Source organism: Rousettus aegyptiacus, unplaced genomic scaffold, assembly GCF_014176215.1.
Source record: "Rousettus aegyptiacus isolate mRouAeg1 unplaced genomic scaffold, mRouAeg1.p scaffold_m13_p_14, whole genome shotgun sequence".
NCBI classification, from domain to species: Eukaryota; Metazoa; Chordata; class Mammalia; order Chiroptera; family Pteropodidae; genus Rousettus; species Rousettus aegyptiacus.
In genome coordinates this window covers 37,899,402-37,925,510 of record NW_023416289.1, presented here as the reverse complement: position 1 = coordinate 37,925,510, position 26,109 = coordinate 37,899,402, and the positions used below count along the sequence as shown (strand labels likewise).

Here is a 26,109-nt window from a genome sequence, read left to right as displayed (position 1 = left end):
GAAAACAAATTCTAAGGCGGTACACCAAAATCCAAATATATTAAATGTAAATTTACAAAATATATCAAATTAAAGAGTAAAATTGTCATTATTTTTAAAGTTTGCTGTTTAATAAGAGATACTTAAAAAAAATAAAACAGAAAGATTAAAAGGGTAGAAAGAAGTAAACCATGCACTAGCCAAAAGAAGGATGATGACGCTATAATATCAAAATAAACCAAGAAAAAAATCAGTATTATAAAGTGTAAATTCCATAATTTCTTGTCAAGTACAGGAAGCTATTAGAACACTAAATGTGTATCATCCAATAAGAGAGTTTCAAAATATATAAAGCAAAGCTTAACAGAAATAAAAGGAGAAATAGACAAATCCACCGGTAAAAAATTGAAATCAGGAAGCTGGAATGCCATAAAACAGCCAAGTCTGTTCTTTTCTTTTAACCAAACAGTTAACAAAAAACAATTCTTATAGTAGACAGAAAAAAAAATTACTGTTGGTAAAGATACACGAGACAAATAAGCAAAAGTTATTTAGAGGACATGTGTCTCTCCACATAGCGTTTGACTGAGGGTCCCCTGTCCCTTCTCAGATATAGATTCATACTGAAACAATGCCCATTATCATCCAGTGAAAAGAAGACTATTTGCTACTGCATCCTACACATAAGATAGTCCTTCGGGTTTTGAATAGTTGCATGGTAAGCGTATGAACCAGAAGTTTCTCTGATACTTTTAAGGACTACATGTTTCCAATATTTAGCATGCTGTAGTCTCCAGCGTTTTGTCCTCTTTGCCAACATACTACGGCATAAAAGTATGGCCTACTGTTTTCATAGATATTTTCTCCATTTTAGTGTCTAATGAAAAATTATTCCAATGAGTCTTCAACTTTCATTGTCAATTGTTTTTTGATTATTCTGAAGTCAGAGTGCAACCCATATGAAATGCTGAAAACAGAATCAGGTCTTTAAGGCAGGAGTGACATATAGACAGGTTTGCTAGATTCTTAGATTTTTGTTCTTGATTACTTCTCTAGTATTCGACTTAAGCCTCTCACTCCTCTGGCTGAGGCTATGAATTCTTGACATGAATTTTCATTTGATGGCTCAATGTCTTTGCCGTCCTCAACAATGTCTTTCCAAATTTCCTGTATCGCCTTTGTCCACATAACAGTGTAAAAAAGCATGAGTGTTTTATTAATACAGAATCACAAATCTCTATAATTTTTCCCATTTAATATTTTAGTGACTGGGTTATTGACTTAACCTCAGAAGTTTCCATATTGTAACAGAAACCAGTCAGAAAATCAGAAGCAAGAAGAATTGACACAAGCACACACACTGTCTCTGACAAAAGTGCAGGATCAAAATCTAACGGTCACAAGGACATACGACGCGACCATGGTCGCACAAATGGTCGCAAATTCGCACGATCTCAAAAGTCACTGGACCTCATAGACTCCCTACCCCAAAATCTCCCACACAGGGTCACACAAAGCAACTCCTCCCTTTCCTGACTGCCGCCACCAGCTCGAAGCAGCTCAGGCTGGCTGGTCTCGTCCTGCCAACGGGCTTGATTCCCCGCTCCTAACCAGCCTGTTTCATCCCGCTGTAGCCCAGCCCCGGGTGGAGCCCTAACCAGACAGAACCAAACCGAATGAGCGGTGTTGCCTTCATGGACCAGGCACTATAACCCCGGATTCCGAAGTTCCAGCTAACTGAATGGAGAAAGTGGCTTTTGCAGAAACAGACTCAGGCTGCGAAGGCCTCTGGGAAATGTAGGCCGGTGCAGGAAAGCTGCAGACCTTTTCAGATTCTTCTCAGCCCCAAGCTCCACTCCCAGACTCCGAGTGCCGGGTTCAAGGGAAGCCGCTTTCGTAAAACCTGCACCTGAGCCTCCTCTACAGATCTGGGAGCCCTGGGACGCCACGGCTGGCTACTCCCACTACTCGCAAACAGGAAGGCCGGTCCCGCCGGGGTGAGCCGCGGGGGCCTCTGGGAAGTGTTGTCCTGCGCATAACCGCTCAGGGCTCGTGCGGTGCTCAGCCAGGCGGCGCTGACCCCGGTGGACCGCCGCCTCAGCACGCACTCGCTGTGCCACCTGGGTGGCGTCGATGTGTGGGATTTGGGCCTGTGTCCGCGGGCTCGGTGGTGAGTCTTCGGGAAGCCACGAGGTCCGAGTCCGTGACTCTTTGTGATGGATGTGAGTAGGGGCCTGCGGACGCGAGCGGGCGTTGTTGGAGGATGCTGGACAAGACTGAGCCGGTGCGAATGGTTCCCTGAGGCCGTGGGAGTGGCATGTGAAAGACTGAGCGTGTGGCGTAATGTTACGGTATTTGCCAGATAATTATGACCGAGTGTGGCCGCGGGGTTGTGTATATAAGCAGATTTTGTGGCTTTGCTTTTCTTATATTTCACTGTGAACGTAAGTACAAGCGTGCGTGACTGTGGTGGGATCGTGACTGAGAAACTCAGCGAATGGAAGGTAGAGTACGGTTGTGTGTGTGATTTATGAGACTGAATCAGTGCTTCATTTCTTTGGTTATGATAGGAAATGTTTTTATATGAGACGTCAGTAGTCTAACACTTTATTTTGTATTTATTTTAAATTTTATCTTCGTGTATTTGTTTTGTGTGCATACTAACTTAATGATTCTTGCCCCCTGCTCCCTGCTCCAAATCGCAAAACATCTAAAAAAACAAAAACAAGAATCATTCATAATTCTATCAGCCGTTGTCAAAATTAACTTACCATATTTTCATCCTCTCTCTGTGAATACATACGTATACATGCTTTTATATTATTATTGTATATGTGCATAATAGCTTTAAAATTGTTATCACATTATAATACTGTCTGTAACCTGCCTGTGTCATTTAAGAAACACAATCTTTCCATTTAATTACAAATTTGTGTCATCATTTCATAGTATACAATTTAATGTATTTATCCCTGTTGATGGGTAATTAATTCAGTTTTCAGCCTCTTGCCATTACTCTGGACCAGAGTAGTAAAAATGGTGTTTAGCAGCAACTATTTGGCGCATGTTACAGTGTACTTTCCTAATTTGGGGGTTGCGGGGGCTCCTATGGGTCAAAATGTATGCACTTACTAATGGCTCCCTAAACTATCCAATTATTTTCCTGTAAGTTTCCAAAAACCTACAGTATTATTCGCATAGTATAAGATTGCCTGTATTAATACTCTTGGTAGCAATGGATATCATTAACATTAGTAATCTTTGTTAACACCCCTAGATGTAAAATAATTTCTTTAATTTGCAGTTGTTTGATTACTGCTGAAGTCAGGCATTTTACACTTGATCTCAGCCAAAAAGCTGTGAAGCGATGAAGTCAAGCATTTTAAAATCATTTTGTGAATTATGTGTTTTCTAAAGTATTTTTCTAAAGCAGTACTCTATTTTCAAATTTCTTTTCCAGAGTTCTTTAAGGATTCATTCATGCACTCACCATTTATTGAATGCAATCTGTGTGTCAGGAACAATCTAGATGCTTGGGATATAGAGTTGAGCAAAAAAGACGAATTCCCTGCTGTCATGGTACTTACATTGTCGTGGGCCAGATAGTAAATGAGGTGAGTTAAATATACATTAAATAGTGTAAAATACTGAGAAAAAATAAAGCAAGAAAATAAATAGAATTAGGAGGAGTAGGAGTAGGAGTTTTAGATGGGATAGCCAGGGAAGGTATCCTGAAAAGGTAATAACAGGGATATGAAGGAATTAAATGAACTAGTTACTTACATAATTGAGGGAAGGTTATTCCTGGCAGAGGGAACAACAGTTATAAGGCCCCGCCAGTTACAATGAAGAGGCTGACATGGCTAAAATAGAGCAAACAGAAGAGAGGAGAGAAGAATGGTAACTGGAGGAAAGGAGGGTAGATCAGACTGGGCCTTATGGGCCATATTACCGATCGTGGCTTTTACTCTGAATGAAATAGGAAGCTGTTGGAGAGTTTGGAGGATGGGAGTAATATCTGCATATAAGATGATTGCTTTGGCAACTTTGGTGAGAGGATTACAGGAAGAAGAATGGGGGAAAGGGGTGGGGACAAGGGCAGAAGCAGAGAGACCAATTAGGAAACTATTGCAATAATCTAGGGAAAAGATGTTGGTGACTTGAACTAGAGTGGTAAAAATGGTGAGAAATAATCATGTACTGGATATACTTTAAAGGTAGAGCTGTCATAATTTGCTCATTGACAAAGCTTTTGTGGAGTGTAATTGTGACAAGATAACATAATATTTTTTCATCTGAAGAACTTTACGAAGATAGAGTTATCATTAACTGAAAAGGAAAGGAAAGAAGGAAAAACTGACTTTGGACTTAGGGAGATAGTGAGATTTCAGCTTGGAATATGTTATGTGAAGTGTGAGATACCCATTAGACATTCAAGTGGAGATAATAACTTGGTAGTGAGATATTTGGAGGCAGACATTTTGGAATTATCAGTAAATAGATGATATTTAGGCCAAAAGACTGAAGTCACTTAGAGGGTAGGATAGATAGAAAAAGGTAAACATAGAGGACTTATCTCTGGGTCACTCCAACATTACAAAGTCTGGGAAATCGAGAGGAATCAGCACAAGAGACTGAAAGGAACAAGCTAGAATGGTTCCATAAGGAAACTGGATGAGTATATCTGGAATCCAAGGGAAGAATGTGTTTTAATGAGAACTATGTCAGATGCTGCTGATAGGCCAAATAAAATGACTGAGAAAGGAACATTGAATTTAGCAACATGGCAGTCTTTGACGACTCTGAAGAGCAGTTTCAGTGGAGTATGGGGCCAGAGAGAACTGGAGAAGAAAAATTGGAAATACCAGTATGGACAAAACTCTTAAGTTTTTCTGTAAATGGAAAGAGTGAACTGGAGTGGTAGATGGTGTTAAGAGGTATGTAATAACTTTGCTTACATACTGATTGAAATGATTCAGTAGAGAAACTTGATGATGCAGGAGAGAAAAAGGAGAAATACTGTAGGCATGTCCTTAAGTAGCAAGAGCAAATGTTAAGGATTTGAGGACAGAGGAAAAGAATAAAATAATCGTTAGAATGAAATAGAGACAGAGTAGAGAAATGTAATTTCCAGCCATCATTGAAGACTCACTTGATGTTAGTATTCGTGACTATAAAGTAAGCCTATTCCACATGATTTTAAAATTTTTCTCTTGTAGTGTTCATCTTCATAGTCATAGCCACAGACAGGATAGGATTTAACCAAAGCATTGGTTTCATGAAGTAAGTAGGAATAATGTGAGAGAGAGACAAGGGAGTCTAAGTTGACGAGAATTAATTATATTAATTGACTGAATTTTAGGCCAGGTAAGTAGAAAAGGAAGAAGGTGAGGGACAGTAAAAAATTGGTAGAATAAAGGAATGGAAATTTCTAGTGGGGTTGAAAGATTGTTTGGTTGAAATACTTAGAGGAAGTAAGATGAAAAGAGAGAAAGATATTTTTCCCCTTAGTTGTCAAATGTTTTTAAAATAGAACAATTCCTCTTTTTACCACCATCCTGGTTTTAGAAAACATGGGTAACTATTAGCTATATTTCAGTAACAGTTACAAAATGGTGATATTTGAATTCTATAATTCCTTCTTCATTTACTATCTGGGAGTTTTTCTAAAGAAAAAATTTACTTTATCAACTGCGGTTACCTTGAGGTACAGTTTGTACAGAAAAGGCAGGATAAATTTATTCTTTCCTTTAGGTTTTTGGGCTTTTGAATTGATTCCCTAGCATGTTCCAATGGGTTGTTATCATTATTATTAATACTCTTATATATGCATAGATCTTAACATTTGATTTTGATGTTTCAAACCGTCACAGTTAGTTTTTTTTTTATTCTAAGATAAATCCTTTTATTTTTATTTATTTGTTTTTTCCCTCTTTAATCCTCCCCCCCCCCCCCACCGCAAAAACACACAAACACACACTTCCACCCCTGACCTATGGATGTTGCCGTTTTCCCCTTTAGAACTGGATCTCTGAAGGCAGGGCATCTCCTCCCACAAGCTTGTGGTGTGCACTCAGGGCCTCGTGCACCCTGGGGCCTGGCACCCCTGGCACACGCGGGGGACCTGTTGTATCCAGGGTATGGTCTGTGACTCCACCTGGGGTGCGAACCTAGGGCCTTCTGCGTGTAAAGCAGACGTGCTAACCACTACACTATGGAGCTACCCCACAGTTTCTTTTTAAAGCTCACATATTCCCATCTTTGGCTCTCTCTTCAAGATAGCTCTGAGTATTTTAATACATCTCTTCTAGATATGTAAATAAAATAGTTTCAGAGTAATATTATCAATATTTACAATATTCTTGGTCAAATAATTTTTCATTTTTTATAGATCTATTTGTCTTTAGGATATATCCTTCTAGGGAATTACAGTCCAATTATTGTGCTTTAAAGTAACAAGAACTAATTTCTCTGTGTGGTTATGCCACAAACATTATGATGTGTGATTAGGTTCATTTGTTTTATTTTGATTTTGATTTTTAGGTATAGCTTTTGTTTTCACATTTATTTTAATTTTGTTTTATAATTATGTAAAACATTTAGATGGTGGCAAAGTCAAATATGTAACACAAAGTATATTAAAGTATATATAAAAAAAGTACGTAAAACATAGAGAAGTCTTGTTTTTATTCTATTGTATCTCTATCACCTTGTTCCTTCTCTACTTCTATTAGTAACTTCTTAAATTTTTTTAGTTTTGGGAGGTTATATTCCTTTTTTTATATAAGCAAATATGTTTGCGTGTGTGTATGTTCACTCCACTCCTCTTAGATAAATTGTAGCTTACTCTTCATGTCTTTTTTCTCCTCTCACTTTTTTCATCTTTCATTTTAAATAAACTTGAAGATTGGCTTGACATATTGAATGAAAAACCTTTAGGGAATTGTGGTTGAAATTATATTAATTTTATAGATAGTATTGGGAAAAACTGGCATCTTTACCATTCTGACTTTTCTATTTTTAACTATGATACTTATTTAGGACCACTTTTATCACCTTCAGTAAATTGATTGAAGTTTCTTGATTAGGCTCTTGCATAGCTTTTGTTTGAATTATTCCTGGTACCTTAGAATTTTTGTTATTTTTGTGAATTGGCTAGTTAAGATGCCACATAGTCATCTCTCCTGATTAAGCATTCACTTTATTATTGCAACCTTTGACTGTTGTCTTCCAGAATTTCTGTAAGGGTGATTTTACCAGGTTTTACCATATTTTTCAGTTTCTGGGAAGAGATGGACCACTGGAGTTCCTTCTTCTTCCATTTTCACTTATGTCACTCCCATCCTTATTTTTAACCTATCTTAGTGTTTATATTTAGTGTGTTTCTTGTAAACACGTATAGTTGGGTCTTGGTGTTTTTCTCATCTCTGACAATCTCTGTTTCATTGGTGTGTTTAGATCATTTGCAGTTAATGCTTGCCTCCTTTTATTGTACATTGCTTTAATGCACTTCACAGATGCTGTGTTTTTAACAAATTGAAGGCAAGACCCAGCAAAAACATTTATGACTCACTTTATTGTAACATGTTATTGCAGTGGTCTGGAACTGAACTCTCAATGTCTTTGAAGTATACTTATGGTTAGATTAATATCAATCATGTTCATCATAACTTCTATCTGTTCCATTTGCTCTTCATTTCTCATTCTCTCCTTTCTTTGACTTCTCTGGTTTTCATTGAGTATTTTATATAATTTCATTTTGTCTCTTGTTTTACTATATCATTTGTACTTAAAATTTTTTTTTAGTGTTGCTTTAGAGTTTACAATATATATTTTTAATTAATCTGAGCCCACATTAAAAAAATGCTCTACTGCTTCATATATAGTACAGGAACTTTTTAACAGAATATTCCCAATTCCTCCCTCCCATCCCTTGTGACATAGCTTTCATTTATTTCACTTACCCATGTGCTATAATCCCCAATACATTGTTACGATTATTGCTTTAAATATTTATCTTTTAGATCAACTAAGAATAAGAACTAGATTTTATTTTACCTTCATTATTCTTCCTTTGATGATGTACCTTTCTTTATATAGAGTCAAGTTTCCAACCTATATTATTTTTATTCACTTTTAATATTTCTTACAAGGTAAGTCTACTGGTGACAAATTCCCTCAGTTTATGTTTATTTGAAAAAGCCGATTTTTCTTTAACCTTTGAAGAATAATTTTTCCTGGATAGAGAATTTTAGGTTGATGGGTTTTTGTTTTTGTTCTTGTTTTTTTAATTTTAAATATTCCACTCCATTCTTGTCTCGCTTATATGGTTTCTGATGAGAATTTTGCTGTAATTATCCTTTTTGCTTATAGATACGTGTTATTTTTCTCTTTTTTTGGTTTCCTTCAATTTTAGTGTGATATCCTACATGTGTTTTTTTTGATATTTATTCTTCTCGATATTCTCTGAGCATCCTGGATGTGTGATCTGATGTCTGTCATTAATTTGGAAGATTCATAGCCATTATTACTTAAAATATTTCTTGTGGTCTTACTTTGTTCTCCTTTTGGCATTTCAGTTAAAAATATGTTGTATCTTCTCATATCATCCCCTACTTTAGAAATTCTCATCTGTTTTGCTTTTTGTTCTTTTTTCTTTTTGCATTTCAGTTTGGTTACTATTGATCTATCTCCAAGTTCACTAATTGTTTCCTCAACTATGTTGACTCTACCAATGAGCCCATCGAAGGCATTCTTCATTTCTGTTAATGCATTTTTTTTATTGCTGGCATTTCTCTTGATTTTTTTCTTAAAGTTTCTATTTCTCTGCTCATATTACCCATTTAGTCTCCTAATTTTTCCATTAGTGCCCTCAACATATTAATCATAGCTATTTTAAATTTTTTAAATAAACCTCCACTATACCCTTTATATTCAGGTTACTGTTGTAGGCCATGAAGAAGCCATATAAGCATTCCTTGCTTTAAGTGGTTCACAGTCCTCGGGAGACAGACAAATGAACAAATTCTATTGCAGAGTGATAAGTGCCACAAATTGGTTAAGCTCATGGGATATAGGAGTATGGTAGATCCAGATAGAGAGATATCCCAATTAAGGTTGACATATTTCCTAATTAGGCTTCTTTAAGGACAAGAAGGCATTGGTTAAGTGAAATCCGGAGGTGGTTTCCAGGTAGGGGAAAATGATATGTAGTGGCCGATGCTGTGTGTTTTTTAAGAAAGGCACGTAGTTATAAATGGTACATACTCCTGTACCCCTGTAATTTAAATGTGTTGCCAAATGAGGTGGTAGGACCTGGAATCCAGGGACACGTGGAGATAGTGAAGAAAAGACTAAGGAGAAGTTGGACTGGTGGTGGGAAGAAAATATTCAGTATCCACCAGGAAGCCATATCTACAGTGTGTAAATTAGCTCAATTTACCTAAAGAATTCCTTTGGGAAATGCAGACAGAGGTAGGGCTCTCAGTGATTTGGGGAGTTTGGGCACAATTTAGATTCAAGTAAGCAAAGATGATGATGGCAGTGATGATGATGATGATGATGTAGATGTAGTAGTTACCCAAATTGTTATGTATGTTTAACTGTATTAGAGCTCATTTCAGTAGGGTATTATTATACATAGTAGTTTAGAAACGAACAAATGGATATACCTCAGTAAGTTCTTTGCAGAGAGGAAGTAAAAGAACATTTGGTATGGCTAGAATATCTAATCTGAGAATTTATTTCTAAAGTTTTCCCCAGTTAGTCTGCTTAACTTTGAATTCCTCCAGTATACTATATTCTTTTTCGTTCTGCCCCCCGGATCTGAGGCCTTGCCAATTGTTACTACTTTGCGTATAACACTTCCCCACCCCACCCCGACTCCAACGTAGCTAATTAACTTTAAGATACCATCTTAATCTTAATTTCATGTGAGAGGTATTTGCAAGCCCCATACCAAAATAAACAGATATTTGCTGCATGCTTTCCAAGCTTGGCCCTTCTCAAACGTTTATTATAACGGAGGGACTTTGGGTTTCTGCTCAGGGACATGGAGAGCTAGAAAGAGCTTTGCTTCCATCCTTATAACAAGGAGAAAAAAAAACTAGACAAACTGCAAATTAATAACTTTTTTTGAACATATCAGAGAATTTAGGTCACAGGGCAACCAAGTAACCTAAAATGTTAGGAAATATAGATGCCTTCTGGGAGAAACAGGACTCATCTGGGATGGACACTTCCAGACACCATATAAGCCAATCCAGTAAGAAGATATAGTGAAACTTTCTCAACAAATTGTTAAATGTTGAAAGAGAGACAGGAAGACTGTGGAATCATTGAAGAAGTTGTAATTTGGGGAGTTTTTAATCTTTTGTAGGATTTTCTTCTAGGAATCTCATCAGGGGATCATAACTAAGGAAGATGGGAGAAACCTGAGATATCTTTCCTTGTGGTGCTGGCTAGGGAAAAGGAACAGCATCCCAGACCTAATTTCTTGCAGAAGGAGAACTTTAATTGACATAATAAAAATCAACAAAAACTGTTGCCCAGGGCACATTTGGAAACCTATGCAATTTAGGAAAGGGAACTGGAAGAAAAAGTACTGCCCCTGGGAACGGGGAAGGAATAGCTCAATTATGGCTATTAATTAATAGGTTTTGCATTAATAATATCAGCAAAGATCAATAAAATTTTTAAGCCTCTAGACAGACTGGCCATAAAAGAAAGAGACAAGACACAAATTTCCTGTATTAGGATTGAAAGATAGGGCATCACACAGACCCAACAGATCTTGAAAGGATAATAAAGGAATATTACAAACAACTCCATGTCCATGAATTCTCCAACTTAGGTGGACAAATTTTTTGAAAGACACAAACTACCAAAATTTACTCAGTAAAAAATAACCTAAATAGTTGTATATCAATAAGTTTAAATTTGTGGTTAAAATCCTATGATACTAAAAGAAAAAGCAACAAAATAAGCAAGTGGGATTATATCAAACTAAAAAGCTTCAACATAGCAAAGAAAGCCATCAACAAAATGAACAGGCAACCAACTAAATGGGAGAAAATATTTGCAAATTATAAATCCGATAAGGGGTTAATATTCAAAATATATAAAGGATTCATAGAACTCAATAGCAAAACAAATAATTCAATTTAAAAATGGACAGAAGATCTGAATAGATATTTTTCCAAAGAAGACACAACACATGTCAACAGTTACATCACTAATCAGGGAATTGCAAATCAAAACTACAGTATCGCCTCATACCTGTTAGAATGGCCATTATCAAAAAAACAAGAATTTACAAGAGTTGGTGAGGATGTAAAGGAAAAGGAATGCTTGTGTACTGCTGGTGGGAATGTAAATTCATACAGCCACTATGGTAAACAGTGTGGAGTTTCCTCAACAAATTAAAAATAGAACTATTATATGATGCAGCGGTTCTACTTCTGTTTATCCAAAAGAAATGAAAACAGTAACCCCAAAAGATATCTGTATCCCCGTGTTCGCTGCAGCATTATTTACAATAGTTAAGATATGGAAACAACTTAGTGTCCATTGATGGATGAGTGGATTAAAAAATGTGGTATATGTACACATGGGATATTATTCAGCTATAAAAAAGGGGTGAAATTTTGCCGTTTGCTACAATATGGATGGACCTTGAGGGCATTATGTTATGTAAAGTAAATCAGACAGAAACAGACAAATACTGTATGATCTCACACATGGAATCAAAAACCAAAAAAAAAAAAAACAAAAACAAAAATTCTCCACAATGGGAGAAAATAGTTGCTCATAGATATAGAGAACAGATTGGTGGTTGGGCAGAGGGACTGTGAGAGAAATGGATGAAGAGAGTTAAACAGTACAAACCACCAGTTTTAAAATGAATAGGTCATGCAGGTGTCATGCACAGCATGATGACTATAGTTAACACTGTAGTACATATTTGAAACTTGCTAAGTATATTTTTGAGAAAAATTTTTCATAATGAGGGTATTGGATGTTAACTAGATTACTTCTCAATATACAAATATTGAATAATTTTGTATATCTGAAACTAATATAATGCTATATGTCAATTATATCTCAATTTTAAAAAAATCTTCTCAAAAGGAAACTCCATGCCCAGATAATTTCACAGTTGAAATAGCAAACATTGAATGAAGAAATTATAGAAATTCCACCTAAACTCTTCCTGAAAAGGAGGAACACTTTGACTCATTTTATGAGGCCAGGCTTACCCTGACACCAAAACTAGACAAAGACATTATAAGAAAAGAAAACTACAGACTAATATTTCTTGTGGACTTAGACACAAAATCCTCAACACCGAATTGGAAAATTGAATCTAGCAACCTACAGAAAGGACAATATAGCATGACCTAATGGGTTCATCTTGGGAATGCAAAATGAATTTCAAATTCACTGTTTGAAAATCAGTTTCTGTAGTATACCATGATAAAAGACAAGAAGAATATTATCTCAATAGATACAGAAAAATCACTTTACAAAATTTAACTTTTATTCATAAGAAAATAATTCTCACCCAATGAGGAATTGAAGGGAAGATCTTATACTAAAAGCAATCTCAAGAAAAGAAAAAAGAAAAGAAAATCCCTAGAGCTTACATTGTAGTTAATGGTGAGATACTGACTGCTTTATCCCTAAGATTGGGAACAAGGCAAGGTTGTCCTGTCACCACCATTATTCGCCATCATATTGGAAGTATTAGCCAATGCAATAAAGCAAGAGAGAGTTATAAAAGACATTCAAATTAGGAATAAAATAAGTCTGTTTCTAGACAACATGATTAAGTAGAAAACCCCAATGAATTTGCAAAAAGCACCTAGAACTATAAATCGTTTTTATATTCCAGCAATGAACAATTGAAATTTGAAGTAAAATTTAAAATGCTATTTTATTAGCATCCCCCTCAAATTACATACTTAAAAATAAATGTTACAAAATATACGCAGGCACTGTATGCTGAAAATAGAAGGAAAAAATATAATGAAAAATTAAAAATTAAAAATACACTATGTTCATGGATTGGAAGACTTGTTTTTATTTCTCATCAGTTTGATGTATAGATTAGATATGATCCAATCAAATTTTTAGCAATCTTGTAGATATCAGTGAAGGTGGAGGTGGAACCAAAATTGAATGCACAATATGAGAAATGCGTTTAACTGTACTACAAATGTAAGACAACCTCACTGAAGGTGATGGAGAAGAAAGAAAGTTGACCTAAGTAATTTTGTAAAAGAGTGTCCCCCCCCCCCCCCACCAATAGAGGACTTTTAGTGCAAATAGATCTTAGGAATCATCTGAATCTTTCTTCTGTGGTTGGATAGCTCAAACACCTTTTTTAAACTAGAAAACAAAAATTTTTATCCTGTCACATGGTAACTCTTAACTGTGAAGAGATGCTAGGAAAGAGTAATTGGCAAAAGAAAATAGAATACCCTCTTAGACCTAGATCAATTTTGATTCATCTTTGGAAGAATGTATGTTGCCACGGTGATAAATTTAGATTTTAGTTTTTAAGGAATAAGGTAGAGTCAATGGATGTTTTTAGGCAGTAACATCTGCTGCATCTGGCCTTTAGAAATATGCTGGTTCTCCAGCCTTAACAAGGTATCACATTTTCTGTACAGATTTTCACAGTGCTGATGCCAGGGGAGCTATTGAGATATCATCATATTCTGCTCTCTTAAAAGTTGATTATAATAGTTCTAAGAAAGTGGGATTCCCAGGATCACAGTGCTTATTAGTGGCAGAGGGACTAGAAGGCAAATCTCTTTGCTACAGGTCACTAACTGTTCTTTCCCACTATAATTCATCTGGCCTAAAGTTTCTTTTAAAAGATTTATTAGGAAAAAAAAACAAAAACAAAAAACCAAACGAGTGACAGAAATTATTTAAAACAAGCCAAAAATAATCAAAGAAAAAAGAGAGCGGGACAGTAAAATAACATAAATTTTCTTCAATCAAATTAAACCTGGGAAAGGGGCTGTGCATGGGTACGGGGAGGACATCTATGTTCTTTATACACTGTGGTATTGCTTGAATCTATTTGAATGCTGTGTGTTTTCTTGATTAAATTTGTATGGGGGGGCAATAAGGTGAATTTTGTTTTAAAAAATCAAATAGTAAAAAAAATTAAAAATAAAATAGCGCTACTAGACTTGTAATAATAAGAAAAACTACACCCTGTTCCTTTTCTCCCCATCCCTAACTCCTGTTCCCAGAGAGAACCACTTTCAGATCTTAAATGTGACTTCTTGTATTTACACCATTTTTCTAAATCATGTTTATCCTGCTATTATTCGACACTTTTCAGATTTGGATTTTTATTTTTTACTATGGAAAATAAGGATTTAACTTACCACCACCAATATCTCTGATACATATTACTCTCACACACAAACTTCATGCTCCTTCCTCAAAATATAATTATGTCACCTTTTTGTTTAAATTCCCATTTAGTTGACATTTTGGTTAAATTCCCATTTAATTGGTACTTAAATATTTCTTTTTAAATGTTTCAATAAACTAAAATACCTTAGGTTTTTGTCAGTTTTATAGTTTCCTTGGTTACGTGCTTTCATGAAGCTAGCTCCACGTGAACTGTGTATTCCGATACAGAGCTATTAATAAATTCATAGGGCATTTCCCACATATGCACTCCTTTTCCTATCACCTTATCCCTGAGTTCCACATGACCATACCAGTTATCCTTGTACTTGCTAGTAGCGCTGGGATATGAGCATTCTTGGCCTCTCTGATGGATCCAAGTATCTTTTTGCTACAGGGTTACCTTTACCTTTTGGGTGCATGTTTCTGAAACCACAAAGCAAGCCTAGTCTAATGGTTTTATTCTCTTCTCAGCTCTGCCATCTCAGGCCCTGTTCATCCCCAGAAAGAAGAGGAAATGACTGAGTCCCAGGTAAATTTTAAATAATGTAGTTGTTCCTTGCTTTATTCTACAGCTTAATTTAAAGAGGATTGTAGTAATCCATATAGTAATTTGGAAAATCCTATATAGATAAAACATTTTCAGAGGAAATATTGTTAGAATATTAAAACCAGGAAGGAGTTAAAATATGGTTATGCAGAAATGTATTCATTCAGAGAGATTAAAGTTGGGCTTCAATTTTGAATTTCATTGTTATAGGTAAAGCAAACCAGAGCAGAAATTTATTACATAATTTTTATTGTACATAAGAGTAAAAACAAACATTTCTTAGCATAAGCAATCTTTTCATTTGTACCTAGATCAGTGAATATGTAATAGTATGACCCCTAGTAGTTGATAAACCCAGTTTTTTTGATGGTCTGTTTTGATCAATGATAAAATGAAGAATATATGGCAAAATAGCCCAGCATTAGAACACAAATGAAGATTTTCAGAAAAAGGGATAAATTACATTATTGCATGCAACAAAATATAGCAGATTACTGCTACTCAAAGCAACATAGATAAATCTCACAAAAATGTGGAGTAAGAGAGCTGGAAATAAAAGAGTACATTCTGTATGGTTCCATTTATATAAAGTTTGAAAACTTGTAAAACTTGTGATAGAAACCAGAACAGTAGTTACCCTTGAAGACATATTTACCAGGAAGAGACACAAGGGAATCTTATGGAGTACCAAAAATATTCTGTTTTTTTATCTGCACGGTAGGTACACATATATAATTGTATAAAAATGTATCAGGTTGTACTCCTAAAATTAGTGCATTGTACCACATTATCCTATGTATGTTTAACTTCATTAAAAAAAGAAAACTAGTATATCTTAAGAAATAGGTGGGATGTGTGTCTTCAAGTGACTTTACATAATTATCTTTTTTCAATGGGGATTTGTATAGACTGGGCCATAATCTAAAGTAAAAATTTCTGGTAAATTCTTATAATTCTATTTCTTATAATTCTTATAATTCTAGAATATTACAGAGAGAATGTTTTATTTGATTTACTGCTGTATATCCAACCTCTAGAACAATGCCTAGTTTACATGGTTCTTGAGAATATTTGTGGTTTTAGTAAATTGAATCTACAGTTCCTTATTTCTTCTGTATTTTACTCTTAAAATATATGACATCTACCTCTTCAAGGATAATTCCTTTTCCTCATATTTCATCCTTTTTCTTCTCACTTCCTTTGGAACCTTTCTCTTTCAAGTATACTCTGTACTCTTAGGTATTGAACATATCTCACTTTACTGCTTTTTCACCCTCAGCTCAAAGCTTTGCTATACAGAGATATACCTTTCCTTACCCACGTGTACCTCCCTATCTAGTAGCTTGTCCATATCTAGTTTTTTCCCCTCAGACTCAGTTAACTTTCAAAATGAACTCACTTGTGTAATGAGCATAAGCAATAGGTCAAGAAATAGATTACCATAACACCCATTAGACTCCTGTACCTTTCCAAGTCCTTACCCAAACCCCTGGGGTAATCACTGTTTATTTCTTTTTATAATTTTTTTTTTTGTCAGTGAAGATGAAACCTTCATTTTATTTTATTTTTTTTATATTTCCTAGAAGGTTACTGTAAAGAGTTTTATACATTTTTTATAATTTTTTTCTTTTTTATTCTTTATTCCTCGTTGTTTCTTTCGCCCCATCAACTCCCCCCTCCCCAACCTCCCCCTACCCTTTGGTAACCACTAGTCCATTGTCCATGTCTATGAGTCTCTGTTTGTCCTGTTCATTTGTTGCTTTTAGGATTATATCACACATATAAGTGATATCATGTGATTTTCAACTTTTTCTGTCTGGCTTATTTTGCTTAGCATGATTATCTCGAAGTCCATCCACGTTGTTGCAAATGGCAGTATTGCATCTCTTCTTATGGCTGAGTAACATTCCATTGTATATACGTACCACAGCTTCTTTAGCCAATCATCTATTGTAGGACACTTAGGTTGCTTCCATGTCCTGGCTACTATGAATAATGCTGCTATGACGGTGTGCAAATATCTTTTGGATATGGGTTTTCAAGTCTTTGGGGTAAATACCCAGCAGAGGGCTTGCTGGATCATACAATAGATCAATTCTTAGTTTTTTGAGAAACCTCCATACTGTTTTTCATAGTGGCTATACCAATTTGCAGTCCCACCAGCAGTGTATGAGGGTTCCTTTTTCTTCACATCTTCTCCAACATTTGTTATTACTTCTCTTGTTGATAACAGCTATTCTAACAGGTGTAAGATGGTATCCCATTGTGGTTTTGATTTGTATTTCCCTAATAGCTAGCGATGGCGAGCATCCTTTTGTATATTTGTTGGCCATTTGTATGTCCTCTAGGGAGAAGTGTCTGTTTATGTCCTCTGCCCATTTTTTGACTGGATCACTTGTTTTATTTTGTTTTGTTTGTCTGTTTGTTTGTTTGCTGTTATTGAGTCGTATGAGTTTTTGTATGTTTTGCATATTAGGCCCTTATCAGAGGCATTGCTTGCAAATATATTTTCCCATTTGGATGGTTGTCTCTTTACCTTGTTGACAGTATCTTTTGCTGAGCAGAATCTTTTTAATTTGATGTAGTCCCATTCATTTATTTTTGCTTTTACTTCCCCTGCCTTTGAGGTCAAATTCATAAAATCCTCTTTAAGTCCAAGGTCCTTCAATTTAGTTCTTATGTTCTCTTCTATACAATTTATTGTTTCAGGACTTATATTCAGGTCCTTAATCCATTTTAAGTTAATTTTGGTGTGTGGTGATAGACAACAGTCTAGTTTCATTCTTTTGCAGGTGGCTTTCCAGTCTACTGAAGAGGCTTTTCTTTCTCCACTGTGTATTTTTGGCATTTTTGTTGAAAATTATTTGCCCGTAAATATATGGGTTTACTTCTGGACTCTCAGTTCTGTTCCACTGTGCCGCTTGTTCTGCCAATACCATTTTGATTGCTGTCGCTTTGTAGTACAATTTGAAGTCAGGCAGAGTGATAACTCCAGCCCTGTTCTTTTTTCTCAAGATGACTTTGGCAATTCAGGGTCCTTTGTGCTTCCATACAAATCTGATGATTTTTTGTTCTATTTCTTTAAAAAAAAATGCCAATAGGATTTTGATGGGAATTGTATTAAATGTGTGTAATGCTTTGGGTAATATGGTCATTGTACCTATGTTGATTCTTATAGTCCCAGTACATGGATACCTTTCCATTTCTTTGTATCTTCTTCGATTTCTTTTAATAGGGTCTTATAGCTTTCATTATATAGGTCCTTCACATGTTTTGTTAGATTTATTGCTAGGTATTTTATTCTTTTTGTTGCAATTGCAAAAGGAATTACTTTTTCCACTTCTTTTTCTGACACGTCATTGTTAGTGTATAGGAATGCTGTGGATTTTTGAGCATCGATTTTGTATCCAGAAACTTTACTGTATGTGCTTATTTTTTCTAGTAGTGTTCTTATGGAGTCTTTAGTGTTTTCTATATAGAGAATCATGTCATCCACAAATAGTGACAGTTCGACTTCTTTGTTTCCTATTTGGATGCCTTTTATATCTTTTTCTTGTCCGATTGCACTCGCTAAGACCTCCAATGTTATATGGAATAACAGTGGCAGTAGTGGACAGCCTTGCCTTGTTCCTGTACTTAGAGGGAATATTTTTAGTTTTTCACCATTAAGTATAATGTTGGCTGAAGGCTTGTCATATATGGCCTTTATTCTGTTAAGGTATTTTCCTTCTACCAATTTTGTGAAGTGTTTTGATCATAAATGGATGCTGTATCTTGTCAAAGGCTTTTTCTGCATCTATTGATAGGATCATATGATTTTTATTTTTTAATTTGTTTATGCGGTGGATCACATTAATCGAGTTGCATATGTTGAACCATCCCTGTGCCCCTGGGATGAAGCCCACTTGATCTTGGTGTCTAATCTTTTTAATATGTTACTGTATTCTGTTTGCTAGTATCTTATTTAGGATTTTGGCATCTGTGTTAATGAGAGATATTGATCTGTAATTTTCTTTTTGTGTGGTGTTTTTACCAGGTTTTGGTATCAGGGTAATATTGGCCTCATAAAATCAGTAAAGGAGTATTGCCTCCTCTGCGATTTTTTTAAAAGAGTTTGAAGAGAATATTAAATCTACTTTGAACGTTTGGTAGAATTCACTGGTCAAGCCATCTGGTCCTGGTCTTTTACATATTGGTAGGTTTTCCATGATTGTTTCAATTTCCATACTGGTGATCAGTCTATTTAGATTTTCTAGATCATCTTGATTCAGTTTAGGGAGGCTGTATTTTTCTAAGTACTGTTCCATGTCTTCTAGGTTATTAAATTTTGTGTTATATACTTTTTCACAGTATTCTTGTATGATCTTTTGTATTTCTGCAGTATCGTCATAATTTCCCCTTTCATCCCTGTTTTTGTTTATTTTGTGTCCTTTCTCTTTTTTTCTTTAGTGAATCCAGCCAAGAGTTTGTCAATTTTATTAACTTTCTCAAGGAACCAGCTCTTTGTTACATTTATTTTTCTATTTTTGTTTGTTTGTTTTCAATATCATTTATTTCTGCTTTAATTTTGCTTATTTCTTACTGCTGACTTTAAAGCTTCATTTTGTCTTCCTTTTCAAGTTTTTTAAGATGAAACATTAGGTTGTTTATTTGGGCTCGTTCTTGTTTTCCAAGGTAGGCTTGTAATGATATGAACTTTCCTTTTATGACCGCTTTTACCGTGTTCTAAAAGATTTGATATGTTGTACTATCATCATTTGTTTCTGTGTATCTCTTGATCCCTCTCTTGATTTATTCTCTGACCCAGTTATTCTTCAGTAGCATGTTGTTTAATCTTCTTGTATTTGTGGTTCTTCCTGATTTCTTTTTGCAGTTGATCTCTAGTTTCAAAGCATTATGATCAGAGAATATGTTTGGTACGATTTCAACCCTCTTATATTTGTTGAGGCTCTCTCTGTGTCCCAGTATGTAGTCAGTCCTTGAGAATATTCCATATGCACTAGAGAAAAATGTATAAGCAGCTGTTTTGGAATGGAAGGCTTCGTAAATGTCAGTTATGTCCTGTTGGTCTAATGTGTAAGGATGTGATTTCCTGATTTTCCGTTTGGATTTTCTGTTCCTATCTGACAGTGGGGTATTTAGTTCCCCCACTAAGATAGTGTTTTGGTCTGTTTCTCCCTTTACTTCTGTTAGTAATTGCTTTCAAATTTCAGGGCTCCCTGATTGGGAGCATAGATAGTAATAAATGTCATATATTCTTGGTGCATGATTCCCTTTATCATGCCTTAATAGTGCCTTTTTTTTTTTCCTTAAAGATGTTTAATTGTCCTCACCACTCTCAATCTCAGTCCCTGTCAGTATTAGCGACAGTTTCTGTAGCGTTTGCTCAGATTACCTTGGGTAGTTGGTCTCTGAAGACATGGGGGGAGGGCCCTTCTTGGTTGGGGATGGGGACTGTGGCTCAACCTCAGTTTAGCAACCACAGCAGGTAAAAATCAGCTGTTGTTTCTCTGCTGTCCAGCTTCTCTGCATTCGTCATTCTGCCCTGTGACTGGCCCCTGCTGCTGGCTGCGTGTAGCTGACAGCACTCGCTGCTCCTTCTCTCCTCCACCTTCTTCTACAGGGAGCTCTGGCAGCTGCAAGAGGCAGCTTCTTTATTTCTCCCAGTCCACCTCCCAGCACCCTGGGTTATGACCTGTTGTAGCTCTTATGCACAGATCTCACACTCAGACATCCTGGTGTGCATCTTGGGTGTTGTTTGTTGAGTCTTAGATGTTCAGCTTATTGTTGTTTCAAGGGGAGAGATCTGGGGATGTCTCTTACTCTACCATGTTTCTCCAAACTCTCCTAAGGAGTTTTTTAGTTTGACAATTTGACTTTGGTTTCTTGTAAAAAAAATTTTTTTTGCTTTCTTAGGATATAACATATATAATACTGTGTAAGTTTAAAGTACAACATGTTGATTTGATATACTTACATATAACAAAATGATTACCACTGTGGTATTAGTTAACACTTCCATCCTGTCACATTATTACTATTAACTTTTTTTGTGGTGTAAAAACTTTGAAGTGCATAATATATTATTGTTAACTATAGACACCATACTGTATATTGGATCATCAGAAATTATTTACTTTATATCTAGAAGTTTGTACCCAATCATCAGTATCTCCTCATTTTCCCCAATACTTAGCCTCTGGCCACTACTCTTCTACTCTGTTTCTATGAGTTTAACTTGTTCACTTTCCACATGTGAGATCACACAGTCTTTGTCTTTCTCTGTCTGACTTATTTCACTTAGCATATTGCCCTCAAGGTCAATTTACATTGTCCCAAATGGCAACATTTCCTTCTACATCATGGCTGAATAATACTCCATTGTGCTATATATACCACTATCTGTTTATCTGCAGACAGACACTTACTTAACTTATCTCCAAATCTTGTTTATTATGGATAATGTTGGAATGCACATGGGAGTGCAGAGGTCTCTTTGGGATCGTGTTTTCATTTCCTTTGGATATATACCTAGAAGTGGGATTGCTGGATCATATGGTAGTTCTGTTTTTAATTTTTTTGAGGATACTTTATGCTGTTTTCTATAATGGCTGTGCCAGTTACATTCACCAACAGTGCACAAGGTTCCCTTTTTTCTACATCCTCATCAACAGTTTTGTGTTGTCTTTTTAATGATAGCCATTCTAACAGGTGTGAGATCTCAGTGTGGTTTTGAGATAATCATCATTTATTTTTCTCATGACTAGTGATGGGAAACATGTTTTTATGTACCTGTTGGCCATTTGTATGTCTTCTTTAGAAAAATGTCTATTCAGGTCCTCTGCCCATTTTTAATCAGAATTTTTTTTCTTGCTATTGAGTTGTATGAGTTTTTTATATATTTTGAATATTAACTCCTTATCATATTCATGATTTGCAAATAATTTATTGGTCACCTTTTCATTTGTTGATTGTTTCTTTTCCTAGTAAGAAGTCTTTTAATGTGTTGTGGTGCTACTTATTTATTTTTGCTTTTGTTGCTTATGCTTTTTGGTATCATATCCAAAAAGTCATTGCCAAGACCAACGTTAAGGAGCTTTTATCCTCTGTTTTCTAGGGGTTTTATGGTTTCAAGGCTTATGTTTAAATCTTTAACCCATTTTGAGTTAATTTTAATGAGCAGTGTAAGCAAAGGTCTAATTTTATTCTTCTGCATGTGATTATCCATTTTTCCAGCACCATTTATTAAAGAGACTATCCTTTCCCCGTTGAGTGTTCTTGACCCCTTGTCAAATATTAGTTAACTGTGTATGCATGGGTTTATTTTGGGGTTTTATTTCTATTTAATTGGTCCTTGGGTCTATTTTTTGCCAGCACCATACTATTTTGACTACTGTAGCTTTGTGCTATAGTTTGAAATCAGGAAAGATGATATTTCTAGCTTTGTTTTTGTTTTTTCAGGATTACTTTGAATATTCAATATTCAGGGTCTTTTTTGATTTCATACAAATTTTAGGATGTTTTTTTCTGTGAAAAAATCCATTGGAATTTTGATAGGGATTATATTGAATCTGTAGATGGCTTTGGGGAGTATGAACATTTTAACAATATTATTTTTTGCCATCTATGAACATCTTTTCATTTGTATCTTCTTCCATTTCTTTCATCAGAGTGTTGTCATTTTCATTGTGCAGATCTTTTACTTGCTTAAATTTATTCCTAAGTATTTTATTGTTTTTGATGCTATTGGAAATGGAATTGTTTTCTCTAATCTTTTATAGATATTTTGTTGTTAGTGTATATATGCAGTTGGTTGCTCTATGTTGATTCTGTATCCTACAACCCTGTTGAATTTGTTGATTAGTTTTAACAGTTTTTTTGATGGCGTCTTTAGGATTGTTTACATATAAGATCGATCATACCATCTGCAAACAAAGACAGTTTTACTTCTCCCTTTCTGATTTGGATGCCTTTTATTTCTTTTTCTTGCCTGATTGCTCTGGTTAGGACTTCCAGTTGTCTTGTTTCTGATCTTAGAGGAAAAGCTTTCAACATTGAGTATGATTTTAGCTGTGGGCTTATCATATATGTTGTTTATTATGTTAGGGTATATTACTTCTGCAGACTCAATTTATTGAGAGTGTTTATCATGAAATGGTGTTTTTTTCACAAGCTCTTCCCAAGTCTGTTGAGATGAGCATGTGATTTTATACTTCATTCTGATAACGTGGTGTAGCTCATTTATTGATATGCATATGTTGAACCATCTTTGCTTCCAGGAATAGATTGCCACTTGGTTGTGGTTTATGATTCTTTTAATGTTCTGTTAATTTGGTTTACTAATCTTTTGTTGAGAATTACATCTATATTTTCATGGATATTATTGATTTTTAGTTTTCTCTTCCCATAGTGTCCTTGTTTGGTTTTTGTTATTAGGGTAATGCTGGCCTCATAAAATGAGCCTGGTAGTATTCCCTCCATTTCAGTTTTTGGAAGAGTTTGGGAAAGATTTGTGTCCATTCTTCTTTATATGTTCAGTGGAATTTACTAGAGAAATTTTCTGAGTTTTTCTTTGTTGGGAGATATTTGATTGGTGATTCAATTTTCTTACTTGTTACTGGTCTGTTCAAATTTTCTGTTTCTTCAAGATTCGGTATTGGTTGGTTGTATGTTTCTAGGAATTTATTCATTTCTTCTAGGTTATCCAGTTCATGGGCATATAATTGTTCATGGGAGTTTCTTATGATCCTTTGTATTTCTGTGGTATCAATTATAATGTCTCTTTTATTTCTTATTTTACTTATTTGTCTTTTCTAGCTAAAGGTTCGTCGATATCGTTTATCTTTCAAACACCAGCCTTTGCTTTATTTATCTTTTACAATATTTTTTTCCAGTCTGTATTTTATTTATTTCTACTCTGGTCTTTGTTATTTTCTTCCTTCTGCTATCTTTGGATTTAGTTTGTTTGTTTTTCTAGTTCCTTGAAGTGTGAAGTGTCATTTATTTGAGATCTTTCTTTTTAATTAGCGTAGGCATTTATCACAACTTCCCTCCTAGTACTACTTTTGGTACATCTTATAAGTTTTGGTATGTTTTATTTCCATTTTTATTTCTTTCACGGTATATTTTAATTTCCCTTTTGTTGTCTTCTTTGACCCATTAGCTGCTGGAGTATGTCGTTTAATTCCCACATCTTTGTGAATTTTCTACCTGTCCTCCTGTGATTGGTTTCTAGTTTCATTCCACTGTGGTCAGAAAAGATACTTGGTATGACTTCAGTCTTCTTCAATTTACTAAAATTTGTTTTATGATATATCACGTGAACTTTCCTGGAGAATGTTCTGTGTATACTTGGAAGAATATGTATACTAGTGATTTTAGGTTCATGTGGTCTAAAATATAGTTTACAACTAATGTTTCTTTATTTGATTGTCTATTTGTATGATCTGTTCATGGTTAAAAGTAAGGTTGAAGTCCCCTACTATTATTGTGTCATTGTCTATTTACCCCTTCAGATCTATTTGTACTTGCTTGTTTTTTAAGTACTCCAATGTTGGGTGCATATATAGTTATGATTGTTACATCTTCTTGATGAATTGACTATTTTATCATTTTATAATGACCTTGTCTCTTGTTATAGTTTTTGTCTTAAAGTCTATGTTGTCTGATATAAATGCCGTTACTCCTGCTTTCTTTTATTTTCCACTTGCATGTAATATCTTTTATCATCCCTTTGCTTTGAGACTATCTATATCCTTAGAGTTAAAGTGAGTCTCTTGTAGAGAACATATAGTTGGGTCTTGTTTATTATCCATTGAGCCACTTTTTGACTTTCGATGGGAGAATTCAGTCCATTTACATTTAGAGTAATTATTGATGAGTAAGAATTTAGACATGTCATTGTTTTCATTGTTTTCTGTTTTGTAGTTTCCTTGCTTCTTTCTTTCTCACTGCCTTTTTTGTGAATGATTTTATGCAGTAGAATGCTCTGATTCACTTTTCTTTGTATTTTGTGTTTCTGCTATAGGTTTTGTTCTGTGGTTACCATGAGGCTTACCTAAAATATTTTATAGATGTAACATTCTATTTTACACCAGTAACAACTTAACTTTGATTACATATGAAAATTGTACCCTCTTACGCCCTCCCTTTGATGTCTTTGATGTCATCAATTACCTCTTTTTATATTCTGATTCATTAACAAATTATTGTAGCCGTAGTTACTTTTAATATTCTTATCCTTTAACCTTTAAACTAGAGGTAAGTGCTTAATACACCACCATATTACAGTATTAGAGTCTTCTGAATTTGACTGTATAGTTAGTTTTACCAGTGTGTGTATATTTTTACATATTTCATGTTACTAGTTAGCATCCTTTTAATTCAGCTTGAAGAACTCCTGTCAGGATTTCTTTTAAGGTAGGTCTAGAGGTGATGAACTCCCTCATCTTTTGTTTTTTGAGAAAGTCTCTCTCCTTCATTTCTGAAGGACAGCTCTGGTGGATAATGTATTCTTGGTTTGCAGTTTTTTGGGTGTTTTTGTTTTTTTCTTCAGTACTTTGAATATATATCTCACTCTCTCCTGGTCTGTAAGGTTTCTGCTAAAACATCTACTGTTAGCCTAATAGGGATTCTCTATAAGTTACAAGCTTCTTTCTTCTGTCTGCTTTTAAGATTCTCTATTTGTCTTTGGTTTTAATGTGTTTGGAGAAGAGTTCTCTTTTAAAATTAATTTATTTATTTTAAATCTTTTAATGACACCACATATTTGACCCCTTGTACTGCATCTACCCCTGTCTCCCCTACCCTCTAGTAACCACATGTCCATGAATCTCTTTATCCTGTTCATTTGTTGCTTTTAGGTTTATATCCCACATATAAGTGATATGTGGTTTTTAACTTTTTCTGTCTGTTGTTATTTCGCTTAACATGATTATCTCAAGGTCCATCACATTGTGGCAAATGGCAGTATTTCATCTCCTTTTATGGCTGAGTAATATTCCATTATATTTATGTACCACAGCTTCTTTATTCAGTCATCTATTGTAGGACACTTCAGTTGATTCCAAGTCCTGGCCACTGTGAATAATGCTGCTATGAACATCAGTGTGCAAATATCTTTTCAGATAATGAGTTTTCAGTTCTTT

The 26,109-nt window shown here is 35.0% G+C and overlaps 2 protein-coding genes across 3 annotated transcripts in view; one reads left to right on the top strand and one right to left on the bottom strand.

Annotated features, from left to right (window-relative positions):
- LOC107504233 (zinc finger protein 570) overlaps positions 1-2,026 on the bottom strand; it is a 40,910-nt gene extending 38,884 nt beyond the window's left edge. Inside the window, exon 1 of one of the 2 annotated variants that reach the window (XM_036231601.1) lies at positions 1,466-2,026. The gene's annotated coding sequence lies outside the window, so the exon portion shown is untranslated. The remainder of the gene's footprint in view (positions 1-1,465) is intronic. The other variant, XM_036231604.1, reaches the window with a different exon arrangement.
- LOC107504227 (zinc finger protein 569) overlaps positions 2,024-26,109 on the top strand; it is a 43,468-nt gene continuing 19,382 nt past the window's right edge. The window contains 2 exon segments of the mRNA XM_016133314.2: positions 2,024-2,149; positions 14,887-14,944. Coding sequence (XP_015988800.2) covers positions 14,930-14,944 — 15 coding nt within the window. The 5' untranslated portion in view covers positions 2,024-2,149; positions 14,887-14,929.